The sequence below is a fragment of the Xiphophorus couchianus genome, chromosome 16 (genome assembly GCF_001444195.1).
Source record: "Xiphophorus couchianus chromosome 16, X_couchianus-1.0, whole genome shotgun sequence".
NCBI classification, from domain to species: domain Eukaryota; kingdom Metazoa; phylum Chordata; class Actinopteri; order Cyprinodontiformes; family Poeciliidae; genus Xiphophorus; species Xiphophorus couchianus.
In genome coordinates, this window is record NC_040243.1 from 16,142,543 (window position 1) to 16,154,029 (window position 11,487).

Genomic DNA, 11,487 nt, shown 5'->3' on the forward strand with positions numbered 1-11,487 from the left:
CAACTTAAATTCCAGTAACTGGCAATGACTGGACCAAATTACTCGTTGATTTGAGGGGAGATTTACATTCTAAATTATGGAAACACTAGAGATGTTTATTTTTAAACAAATATTGCTCTTCTGCCTTCTTTTTTAGCATAGATTTAGGTATGCAGAAGTGTTTGAACGCACCCAAAAAATATTAAAATATTTTAGGGATTTGATAAAAACTTGTGATGCGTGTTTTCTTCCCAATTGGAGATTTACTTTAATCCTGAAAATCCCACCGGAAGTATTTATTGCAAACCTTTAAAGGAAATGTTTCCGGAAACTATCACTGACAATTCTGAGTTTTAGAAAGTCGAGTCCTTACTGTTCATGTCACAATTAAGTCCATTTTAACCTAAACACCATTTGCACCAATGCGTTTCTTGTACGTCTCCATATATGGACTCAGAAGTGGTGCCAGTCCAACAGAGGACATACTAGGGCGGGAAAATCTTAATAGCAGACGACACCTAGTGGTTGTGTTCTGGCATGGCAGAATTCTCGGGTCAGTTAATCAGCCCAACAAGTAAAAATATTTCTACAAGCATCCCAAAAGATTAACTTTACATTTCGCATAATCGAACACCAAATGCATATACTTAAAACACTGTCAAACTACCAGCGATGAGGAATTTTTTCACAACATATGGTGGAACATTATATGCAACAAAACAGACATTACAAATTCATAGATACATAAATCCAAGACTTTTTGGTTAATATACACTGCAGGTTTTATTACAAGTTTCATTAACTACAGGGCAGAGGGGAGCTGGGATACCCCAGTTCAAAAACCTACAGTCAAAACCATTTTTTTTTCCATCAAAAAAAAAAAAAATAATAAACCCAAAAAACAAACAGGTAAAAAACACTTTGGAGTATTTAAAAGAAGAGGCTGGAACACTTTCAAATCACATCAGAAGACAAGCGTGTGTAAAATATTCTGGACATTTGTAACAAACACCCTCTTCTGCACAGAAAGGAAGGGAGGACAACTAAGAAGAACGTCATCTCTTAACTGGTGTCCATCTGGTAAAAAAAATAAAACAAAAAAAATCATCAAGACAGGTGTAAAACATTAATAAATGAAAGCTACTTATAGATTGTCAGCTGAACGTACCCTGGCGTTGTAGGCGTCTAATTGTGCATCAAGCTCCTCTGCTGAAAGCGGTTTGCTTCCGCCACCTCGGCCACCCCGTCCTCTCCCTCTGAAGAAAGCTGAACCACGGCCACCTCGACCTCTTTGCATGCCAAAGGTGCGATTTCTGTTCATGCCCCCAACTACAACCAGCCTGAAATAAAATTAACAAAAAAGGATAAAATAATCTAATGTATCCATATTTTCTAAAAAAAAAAATAAATAAATTTATGAGACAAGTGTTTTTAATGCTGATCAGAGCTGGAGCTGCAAGTAATTAATTAAGTGATCAATTGTTCATTAAATTTGAACAATTGATCAAATTTGAACAAGATTAAATTTGGCTAAGTTCATTCAACCAAACTTAGACATACAGTAAAATACATAAACATCTAAACTTTTTTAAATAAGAAAACATTTAGCACATAAATACAGCATTTCTTTAATGTACGCTTCATCATTTGTAGCTAAACATCTCCAGCTAAAAGAAAAACAAAAAAAAAAACTTTCAACATTAACATATGAAATGCTAAGCACTTGCTGCTAGCCTTATCAGTACAACATACGCTAATATGTTCATTATTTTTCCATCACTTGGTTAATGAATTGATAGAAAAAGTTGTTTAATATGAGATTTTTCGTTCACACCAGATGAAGCTAAAACTATGCCAACTGAGTTTTGAGTAGCACATTTCTACAGTTTTATTTTTATCCTGAATCCAAAATTGATATATATTTTTGTACAGTTTCAGCTTAATTATTCCTCTGTGTTATTTTTCAGCAAATGGCCTTTAGAGCCTGTATTCTCCAGTTAATTTAAAAATTACTTCAATAATCCATACACTGTTAAGCGTTTCAGCCCTAACCAGAACCATGCAAAAATACTGAGAAATTTACCATCAAATACAGAACACGCACACACAAAATGATGAATAATAATGCAAGTTCATAGGAACAAAATGCCTTGGTTAAAAATCAAAGTAGAACAAGTTATAATGGCAACATAAGAAATGACCAAGCGGTGAATTGACCAGTCTTCTTAATCATTGGAAGCAACCCTAACTCACCCCTGCATAGGCCGCCTCTGTGTGTCAATCTGTGACGTGACGAGTTGAATGTTCATTGGTCGCCCTAAAAAGACAAATAGAACACCATACATAAAAAACATCAATGCATTTTGTAGGTTTGAGGAAAAAAACCACAAAACAAAAAAAAGCTGAATTTCTGGCCAAAAATTCCCTTTAACTTATTGTTTTTCAATGGATAGTTTTAACACAGAGTCAACCCAAATTCTACAGCTATAAATGCAGGTCAAAAAGGAAAACAACCAGCACATTTGCAGAAAGAGTAAAGAAGCAGAATAATTTAAGATCTTGACAACACACTTAAATTCTGGTCATACTAAAGCCTATTACTATGATTTTAAGACCCCGCAGGAACCCTTTTTAGTTCCAACTCTACCTCTAACCCATATTATAAACATATAATGCTTTGATCTGAATCGTACCATCAAGTGGGATGCCATTATACTGCTTCATGGCCTTCAGTGCATCTGCTCTCCTCTCAAAATGGACATCAGCTGTTCCCAGGCTTCTTCCTGAGCGGTCGTAATGAACGGCAGCCTTCTTCAGAGTCCCAAATTCAGCAAAAAGTTCCTAAAAGAAGAATTTAAAAAAAAGTTAATTTTTATCCGTTGGACAACAGAAAGCATAGGCAACCAAGGACCGCAACAAAGTGTAATGTACCTGAATGTCTGCATCTGAAACACCAAAGTCCAGATTGGAGACTAGGAGCTTCCCTCCAGTTTCCACACCAGCACCTCCGCCACCACCAGCAGTACCATTAAAGCCTCCGAAGCCGGTGTCGAACATGTCGTGCTGCCACTTGTCGGGGAGCTGTTTAGGCTGCAACAGACGAAAGAGAACGCACCTGCTGACTTCAGGATCCCCTTGCCTCTCTGTCAATCACAGAGTCCACACGTCTGGGTGTTGGGGCAAGCAGGGGCTCCACTTCCAACAAGGCCAGGGTTGTCAGTTCCCTTAATGTAGGAGGGGTTGGTCCCCAAAACGTTCCCTGCCCACCCCATCACTACAAGCAAGTGAATCAGTTCAAACAGACAAGATAGCTCATTGAAAGCAAGGGGATATAGTGGAGAATTACATTTATAGGACAGACCTGAACTGATCCTTAGAAACATTACAAAATTTCCATAAACTGACTGCCCAAAGTCAAAGTAAAAATAGTGCAAAGTGAACTTCATAGCCCCAAAACAAAAAAAAAAACAACAAAAAAAAAAAACTGTACACTAAACCTGAAAAACTGCCCATACTAGCTACCAGAAGTTCCCATTGTTGTGGTGCCATCTGCGCCTCCTTCAAAAGGCCCTCCAGAGAGGCTCCGTTGATACACCGGGGTCTCCATCTGAAGCAGCCGCCTCCAGCGCTGAACAGCCCGTCCTCGACCACCGGAGAGTTCTTTGTTGTCTCGTGAATGTGGATAATGTCCATATTGTTGACAAAAAAATATATAGAAAAGGGCCCCGGGCCCTTCTTTTACTAGCGTGGATTATGCGAGCGTCCATTTTGAGACCACGCCATTTTGACTGGGGCTTTGTTTGGGCTTTTTTTTTTCCGAGGCACTCTTTAATAGCCAAAGGATGGAGAATTGCCTTATATGGAATTTATCAGGGTGTTAAAGTCCACTTTTACATCCATAACAGCCAACGAGAGTGGTTGAAAAACCTTCAAAACAGGCCTCGATAAACCCGCCAGCCACTCCCAGAACAGAAGGCCGCCTGGTCGACGAATAGGGAGAATCACGGTGCTCCCATTAGTAGGAAAAACTCATCTGAGGGTCAGCATTCTCGATGATGTGGTTTCCTTCTTTCCAATGCAAGCTGGGGAGCAGTTATCGCCTCCAACGTCTGGCTTTAAATTTCGGGTAGTGGATTCAAAATGGCGCCGTTGAGGCCTAGCCATTCGCTCTTCTTGGAAAGTGGTGTAAAACCATTTGGCTTGTGGGAGAAGGGACGCGTTACACAAACAACTTCCATTCATGCTTAACCGCAAAACTACAGAGCTTCGCCATGAGGGAGAACTCGGCGGCTAGCTTTCATTTTTCGCTTGACTTAGCAAGCTGCCAAGAGGATTAGCTAGAAGCAAACTGAAGGATGTTAACCGGGAATTTTCAGCTGTGTCGAAGGTTTTTTTTTTCCTTTGACTGCTTATTCCTCTAACATTCTCATACCCTGCTGTAAGGCGTCGGCCTGCCTCTAGCGCGGTTCAGGTTCTGTCGATTCCTCATGGGGCCGGATCCGCCGCCTCGGCCTCCAAATCCTCCACCGCCGCCGCCTCCAAGTCGCCCAGGGCCTCCGCCTCGGCCGCCGCCTAGGCCCACACGGCCGCCTCGGCCGCGGCCTCTTCCTCCCCGGCCTCCACCTCTCTGCTGCCTGTTCTGCTTGATAATCTCATCTAGAGACATATCCATTTTATCGGCCATTACTCTTCCCAAATAATACTAAACTGTGAGGAAAATATAAAATGTACACCCTAGGCTCTGTTGGTCCCTCTCCCTGCCCTTTCACAGCACTGCACCGTCGACTGAACACACAATAAGCTAACCGCCACACAATAGAAACAGCCTCATTACGTAACACGTGTATTCCGACGTCAACACGTACATCAACGTAAAGGGAAAACGCGCCCTCTTCTGTCTGGTTAAGTGCATTTAGCCAAGCACCTGACTCTATGGGAAAAGTGATAAACAGGCCATTATTGAAAGAAAACCATAAGACATGAGATACCAGAAGTCATGTTAAATGGGATATAAACTACGTTTTGACCAGCATACGAAACACTTCATGTGGAAGAAAACTACAACACACAATCCGTAATACACCACTTCCATAAAAAACACAGAGAAGCCGGTCACTGCACATACCTTCCAGTTCATTGTCTGTGCGAAAATCTCAATAAAATACTGTTTGCGGTTATTGCTTTACAAAATGAGCTTATACTTTTGTGGGAGACCTTTTTCATTCATGCAAAAAGGTCTGAGTCTTTTGAAGACTCAGTAAGGCTCAGTAAGGAAAGTTGCCATTTTTACACTTAATAAGCCAAATTGAACACCTTTTGTTACATCTTCAACAAAAGGTAAATAGATCGGTGAAATCTTGCTAATATATATATCATTAGGCTTGAAATTACAGATGTCCTACAAACAAAATTAAATCTTTAATTCTTAACCTCACCTTCATGTAATCCAAATTTAAATTTACAATAAAAAATGGCCACCTAAGCATTACTGGAAAATTCAACACAATATTTGTTTTATCATTAGGAAGTGATCTAGAGTTCATGTAATTCAGTGATGTGGGACTACAAGTTATCATTATGTATGTAGGATCAATAGATACAAAGCTACTGTAAAAGTCTTTTATTCAACATTTTTGTTTCAAGGCTTTGAGCAGAGGGGTTAACTAAGGGCTGTAAAATTAAATCCACCAAGGGCAAGGGATGATTTAATCAAAAGGTTGGCCTTCTACATTGTATTTTGCCTTCCAGTACTTGCCCATAACATGTTTTCAAATGTGGTCGTTTCACAATTTATCAATCTATTTTCCGGAATGAAACAGAAACGAAGTGATCCCCATTACAATTTCTTCCAAACATATCTAAGTAGTTTTACTATTGTTTAAGACTTCAGTCTTTGTGTCCTGTTGGGCTTCACTCGGTGCTTCAGCAACAGTTGTCAGCAAATTTTGATGAACCCCCCCGGAGCAGTCTCATCCACACCACAAGCATCAATATGAACACTTTGATACCTGAAAAGATGAGAAGGGAGAATCTGTTCCCCTTGGAACCCCGTTTTTTTTTTTTTAAGTCATTGTCAACAGAAAGAAAAAAAAACCAAATAGGTTGCTATGGTCCATTGTATACAAATGAGATTTGTAGTCTGTGTTAGACTTGCCAACAGGGTCAAGTTTCTGGCTGTCAGAGGGCAGAGAAACGAAAAGTTCTTGAGGATAATGGACGAAAAGAAAAATAAAAGTAACAGGAACATGACAGAAAAAACTAAGACTTCTTGGAGTCCTGTGTGTTGCGCTTTTTTAGGTCACTCAGGTCCACTGGTGTGAAAGCTGGAAAACCAAACAGGAAAGAGAGGTTGTTACAGCAGTCGACTGGTTTAATCCATTTAGAATGACATTAAAAAGTATATTTTAATATAAAATGCATTTAGAATAAAATTTATTCTGTTAACTTACAATGTAGGTTAGGATTTGGGTTTTTCTCCACATACTCCTGTGGTCCACGGTCATTGCGCTCACTATTTTGTGTTGATCTGATATCTCGGAGCACACACTGCCAGGCTGGGAGGAAAAAACATAAAGAGAACAGGATCATATTTGTTACACAAAGGAGCCACTTACAAGGACACACTGTAAGATGGTCAGAAGAAAGTTCATTTTATATCATACTCGCCATATTTAGTTGCATCCTTGGCAGAGATGTATAAAATTAGTCTTTACTAGAGAGGTATGATCACACACTGAAATATTAAAATTGACTACATTTATTCATTAGGGAAAATAAACCTATGTTATTAGATCATTTTAACAAAATCCCCGGAGGCACAATTATTGGTATCCCCCAACCATCCATTTAAAATAAATATATGTTTTTTAGGTTGATCAGACTAGTCTAGATAGACTAATTAGAAGTCTAATTAGGATACTTATATCCTAAAAAAAACAATTATCTTCTGTTTTTTTAGGATATAAGTATGACATAACAAAGACATCTATTTATTTCAACCACAAGGTTGAAAGGCCCACCATGTTTCTATTCAAAGAACACCCAAAACTTGGTAGAAAGCAAAGAAAACAGAAACCATTGTGTCAATGAATCCTTTAAGAATAAGGAGCCCAATCATTTGGAGAAATCAAAGCAGAAAGTGGTCACCAGACATAATATCAATTTACTTCTGTGACAATCTTGAGTCCAAAAGTTGGAAAAAAATATTGTATGGACAACAGCTCAGCTACCTCTTAGCAAGAAGAACTGGACACAAGGACATAGAAAACAGATCTGCATATAGGAGCAGTAACTCAACATTTGTGAAATAAGTTCTGTTTCATAGTTCACTGAACACAAAATTTAGAAACATTTTCCAAATTATCTTTACTGCAAAACAGCTATTGGTTAAACTGGAACAACAAAGAAAAACATGTCTATTTGGCTAGTTTGTAATAGTTTGCAGCCTTTTTAAAGTATTTTTAGGATGTTGAATCAACATCAACATATCAGCCTGTAAAAAATAAAGATGCTGAAAGGAAAAATACAGATTAAAACATTTAAAATTTCAACAGGGGCTTTACTTCTAGAAGATATTTTTGTAAATTCCAATATGTTGCAAGAAGGTCCGACCAAGACTTTTCTCAGACAATACGATTCAACTTTAGTCCCAAGATGAAAAAAAAAATATATATATATATATAATTTTGATACAAAATTGTAGAACACAGTACTCACTATCATGTATAAAGCGCACATTCTCCTCATGTGCTGGAGTAAACAGCTCCCCACTGTTAGTCGGAGATCTGGGGCTTGAGGTCCTCTTGTAACTATTCACCATCCTGGGAGCAGATGAGCTTCACACATATACACAGAATAAAATCAGCAACTACGCAGCAAGCTACTCTTTAAGTACAGCTGACTATCAAGCACTTGACTACTACCATAACGTTTTGCAGACCTGGTCATTCTGTTTGCAGTCTGTACTCGCTCCTTGCTCCTCTGTAGTGAGTGGATTTAGAGGGATGCAACAACTCGAAGTCCTAAACTTAAAGCCCAACAGAACCATTGTAACTGGACATTCATTTTAATTTTACATACAATACAAGCAATTTATTTTGATCAAATCCGACAGGTATACTACCTTGCAGCCAGAGTTAACAGCTCCTTGCTAGCTAATCATTTCAAATAAATTAGATTATATAATTAAGGCACGATACCCCGTTACACAGCAGAAGTATTTAGTGGCTAACAGAGTGGAGTGTTTTATTTAAATCTATACTGAACAACACGTCTGCAACGTAAGGGGTTAGCTAAAAAATAAGCTTTTGTTTACGTTTTGACTCGAGTAGCTTCAATGAAGTTAGCTGTTGGTAACAGAGAAATTATCACAAAATTTTGACAAAACTAAACGTAACTAATACTGTTTTCTGACATACGCCATGCTTTTATCATATGGGGTGCAACCAAAACATTTCAAACATAGTCATTTTACCAAGCTAACAGTAGCCTTGCAGCTAGCTAGTTGGCGATTTACATTGTTAGCTTGTTCCAGCTAATATGTCTGAGTTATTACTCGCCATAACAAAACGTTCATGCTGTCCTTTAAATAAGCGTTAAGGTAAACAACAAACCTTCGTTGATTTCTTTCTTTTATTTCTTTATACAAAGACTTAGCACGCCGAAAGATGTGGCTAAAAATCGTTGCCAATGCCAACCAATCACTTCCGGGAAGAGACGCGGAAGAGATAAGAAAGACTTTCAAAACAACTAATAAAATTCTTTTAAAAAAACAATAATAAATAAACCAAGTACAAACTTAAAAACAAAATTGTTCTTATTCTTATTCTTCACATAATGTTTTTTATTTTAAAAGATTTTTTAAAATTATTTCTTTACATTATCATACCTCCGTTTCCTTTACAGGACATAAAATGTAAAAAAAGAAATGTTATGCAAACTTAATTTGTTTTCATATCCTTTTCACTAAAACTGTTGACTACTCTGTGTTGTACAATGACAGACATATTCATACAGTCGTTCACACGTAGTGCTTTTGTTATACTCTGACCATCTCATGTTTCTTGAAATCCACTCTGAGGTTTTCGGTCCTTCCCAAGGACAATTTGGAGAGCCAGCAACTGGACCATCAACTAGGATTTTATTGCTTCATTTTTTTTTTTTTTTTTGAGGTTCATTGTTGCTTTCCATAATAAAACTGCTACAACCTTTTATTTGTAAAAAGTCCTTTATTTATCAAAAGTACAAAAATAATAATTGTACTGAAATTTATAAGACTTCAAATTTTCTGTCTTTTTACAACAAATAACAGTGAAATACATTTGTCAAAAGGCTGTGGAGGTGCAAGAGCTTTCACAAAACAAGACTTGCACTTTTAAGCTTTCTGAACAACATACAAGTAGGTTGTACCAATCTGATTGATCCTCTTTCTGCCCAGCAGTGAGGATGCACAACGTTGTACAAAACACTTTATCAGTCCAGATTCTTGTGTAGATTTAGCCATGACTTGAGAGCACACAGTTTACAGCCTGCATCAAGTTATATAGAAACATAGCACAGACACAAGTGACGAAAGATTGTAACAGAAAAACTCAGCATTTCTCCAAACATAAACACATTATTAATTTTGAATTAGAATTTACAGGAAAAAGATTCAGGTTGAAGGACACGTACTGAATCACATAACGGACAGCCACACAATCTTATTTACAGCTCTGATATGAGAGTTATTCAAAAATATGTCATAGTTTTACAATGACCTAAGAGAAAATACTCAACTGCAATAAGGTTTGTGTTGTATAAGATGACATTTTAAAAAAACTGAATAACCTTCAGAGACGATTTGCACAAAATGTTGCTTTCCAAGATCAGAGGTATTGCACAAGCCGCAGAAAAATGCTTCATTGGTGTTGCTACTCATTTTATTTTTACGACATTTAAGCCTTTTCTCTCCCTCGGGTCCACTTGTTCTCACACACAGCCTGTCTCAAACAGTTTAGCCAGATCTTTGCAGTCTGGGTCAATGAGGTCTGCAGGCTTTTCTCCGCTTTCATTCTCCGCTTCTGTGCTTGCTCCCATTGACAGGAGATACCTAAAAAGAGCAGAAAAACAGTGTTGCAAAAATCAAACAGAGATTTTTGAGAACTTTCTAAATGCATTTATAGATTTGAGTAGCTGTCTGTGTGGCCTTGTTTCTGTAAATTCCGTGTAAAAGCAGAAATAAGCAATGAGTTTCTCGCCTCGGAGGAATTTAATCTAAGGAAGATTTAATTGTTGCACATCCTAGTAGTTGACATGGGAATGTAAGGACACTACCTGGCAATTTCTGGGTAGCCGTCACTGCAGGCCATGTGCAGTGGTGTCCAGCCGTCCTCGTCTCTCTGGTGGACATCAGCGCCGTATTTAATCAGGAGCTTCACCACCTCCAGGTTTCCCGATAGCACGGCTTCATGCAGAGCAGCCATACCTGCACATATGCAAAAATCAATCCCATGCATTTAGATATACACGTCGCTCTTCTGCTAATAAATATCATTTCCAAGACCAGAGCAGTAGATGAGCACCTGCCAAGGGAATAGAAAAAGACTTCGCTCACCAGAGTGGAACAGTGTGTCCACGCGGACCTTCCTTGCTCTCATGAAGCGTCCGATTTGATCCAGATCCCCTCGCCTGACGATGTCCTGGAAGATGATGTCGTTGGGGAAGTGCACAGTCCTCTTTGCAGGTGCCACCGGTATTACAGGTGCAGGGCTTTCCTTTGCTTGAGTGCGACGTGTTGAGGTATACCTTGAAACCTTGCTGTATGAAGGGACGTACGTCGATGCAGCTTTGTAGGTGGACGTGTAAAGTGACGGGGAGTAATAAGTGCTACTCTGTGTCGTTGGGCTGTACTTTGATACAGCGGCATACGTGGATGTCGGCGTGTAATGCGAGGGGCTGCAGTAGGAAGGTGAGTGGTACACTGGTGTGTACTGTGAACTTCGTGTGTAGGTGGACACCGGTGTTGGGTAGTTGTACTTCATCTTTGCAGATGTCGCACCTCCTTTCTAGATCAAAAGGAGGGAAATGGGAAAACCCAGAAGGCAAAACAATCCAAGGAATTAGCGGTATCCTTTACGATGCGTCCTTTTTCCCCCTAATAAATAATACCAAAAGTTTTCAAATCTTCAAAGTCTATGTTCTTCTTCTTTTTTTAGCGTTGTATGTCCTCTAGTCGAAGGTTCATTTCGCCTCTTTTAATCAGAATTTGTCAAACAGTATGCCGACTCTTGCACAGAACTGTGGTCTACTGGAGCAACTGGGGCTGCATCCCTATATATGCTCTGTAGTGCTATTTTAGGGCTTAAAATCCAATGACCTCAGCTTAGAAATGAGTGACCCATGGCAGGCTCCACCCACTTTGGTCACATGCCCACCGACACTGTAACCGCCCCTAGATCATAAAAATGTTGACAGCCACAAAGTTCACTTAGTTTTTCCTGAGCCAAACAGACTTAGAGTGCTGATATA

General features: G+C 38.9%; 3 protein-coding genes across 5 annotated transcripts; all 3 read right to left on the reverse strand.

The window, feature by feature from the left end:
* Positions 1-579: 579 nt before the first annotated feature.
* alyref (Aly/REF export factor) lies at positions 580-4,794 on the reverse strand. 2 transcript variants are annotated; one of them, XM_028042355.1, is made up of 6 exons: positions 4,412-4,794; positions 2,911-3,069; positions 2,673-2,820; positions 2,233-2,296; positions 1,148-1,319; positions 580-1,056 (listed from the first exon to the last, which is right to left on the reverse strand). In XM_028042355.1, the coding sequence occupies exons 1-6, from the start codon at positions 4,661-4,663 to the stop codon at positions 1,042-1,044; spliced, it is 810 nt and encodes a 269-aa protein (XP_027898156.1). In that variant the 5' UTR covers positions 4,664-4,794; the 3' UTR covers positions 580-1,041. The 2 variants fall into 2 exon arrangements, with proteins under 2 accessions (XP_027898156.1, XP_027898157.1); XM_028042356.1 differs by lacking the exon at positions 4,412-4,794 and adding an exon at positions 3,502-4,405.
* Positions 4,795-5,584: 790 nt separating this feature from the next.
* mcrip1 (MAPK regulated corepressor interacting protein 1) lies at positions 5,585-8,711 on the reverse strand. 2 transcript variants are annotated; one of them, XM_028042358.1, is made up of 5 exons: positions 8,592-8,711; positions 7,919-8,005; positions 7,696-7,814; positions 6,429-6,533; positions 5,585-6,302 (listed from the first exon to the last, which is right to left on the reverse strand). In XM_028042358.1, the coding sequence occupies exons 2-5, from the start codon at positions 7,924-7,926 to the stop codon at positions 6,238-6,240; spliced, it is 297 nt and encodes a 98-aa protein (XP_027898159.1). In that variant the 5' UTR covers positions 7,927-8,005; positions 8,592-8,711; the 3' UTR covers positions 5,585-6,237. The 2 variants fall into 2 exon arrangements, with proteins under 2 accessions (XP_027898159.1, XP_027898160.1); XM_028042359.1 differs by having other exon boundaries at positions 7,919-8,000; positions 8,592-8,710.
* A 511-nt stretch (positions 8,712-9,222) lies between these two features.
* On the reverse strand, positions 9,223-11,285 carry ppp1r27a (protein phosphatase 1, regulatory subunit 27a). The gene is made up of 3 exons (XM_028041326.1): positions 10,574-11,285; positions 10,294-10,444; positions 9,223-10,069 (listed from the first exon to the last, which is right to left on the reverse strand). Exons 1-3 carry the CDS (start codon positions 10,998-11,000, stop codon positions 9,949-9,951), a joined length of 699 nt encoding a protein of 232 aa, XP_027897127.1. The 5' UTR covers positions 11,001-11,285; the 3' UTR covers positions 9,223-9,948.
* Positions 11,286-11,487: the final 202 nt, after the last annotated feature.

Bases quoted from the DNA above. Each gene is read 5' to 3' on its own strand.
- alyref (XM_028042355.1), bottom strand. From the start codon at position 4,663: ATGGCCGATAAAATGGATATGTCTCTAGATGAGATTATCAAGCAGAAC. The intron at 2,821-2,910 runs GTACATTACACT...TTCTTCTTTTAG, and splicing joins TTTCAGATGCAGACATTCAG to GAACTTTTTGCTGAATTTGG. The intron at 1,320-2,232 runs GTGAGTTAGGGT...ATTTTATTTCAG, and splicing joins CAGAGGCGGCCTATGCAGGG to GCTGGTTGTAGTTGGGGGCA.
- mcrip1 (XM_028042358.1), bottom strand. The intron at 6,534-7,695 runs GTGAGTACTGTG...TTTTCCTCCCAG, and splicing joins TGTGCGCTTTATACATGATA to CCTGGCAGTGTGTGCTCCGA. The intron at 6,303-6,428 runs GTAAGTTAACAG...TTGGTTTTCCAG, and splicing joins CCCAAATCCTAACCTACATT to CTTTCACACCAGTGGACCTG.
- ppp1r27a (XM_028041326.1), bottom strand. From the start codon at position 11,000: ATGAAGTACAACTACCCAACACCGGTGTCCACCTACACACGAAGTTCA. The intron at 10,445-10,573 runs GTGAGCGAAGTC...GCATATGTGCAG, and splicing joins GGACACACTGTTCCACTCTG to GTATGGCTGCTCTGCATGAA. The intron at 10,070-10,293 runs GTAGTGTCCTTA...TGCTCTTTTTAG, and splicing joins GGCTACCCAGAAATTGCCAG to GTATCTCCTGTCAATGGGAG.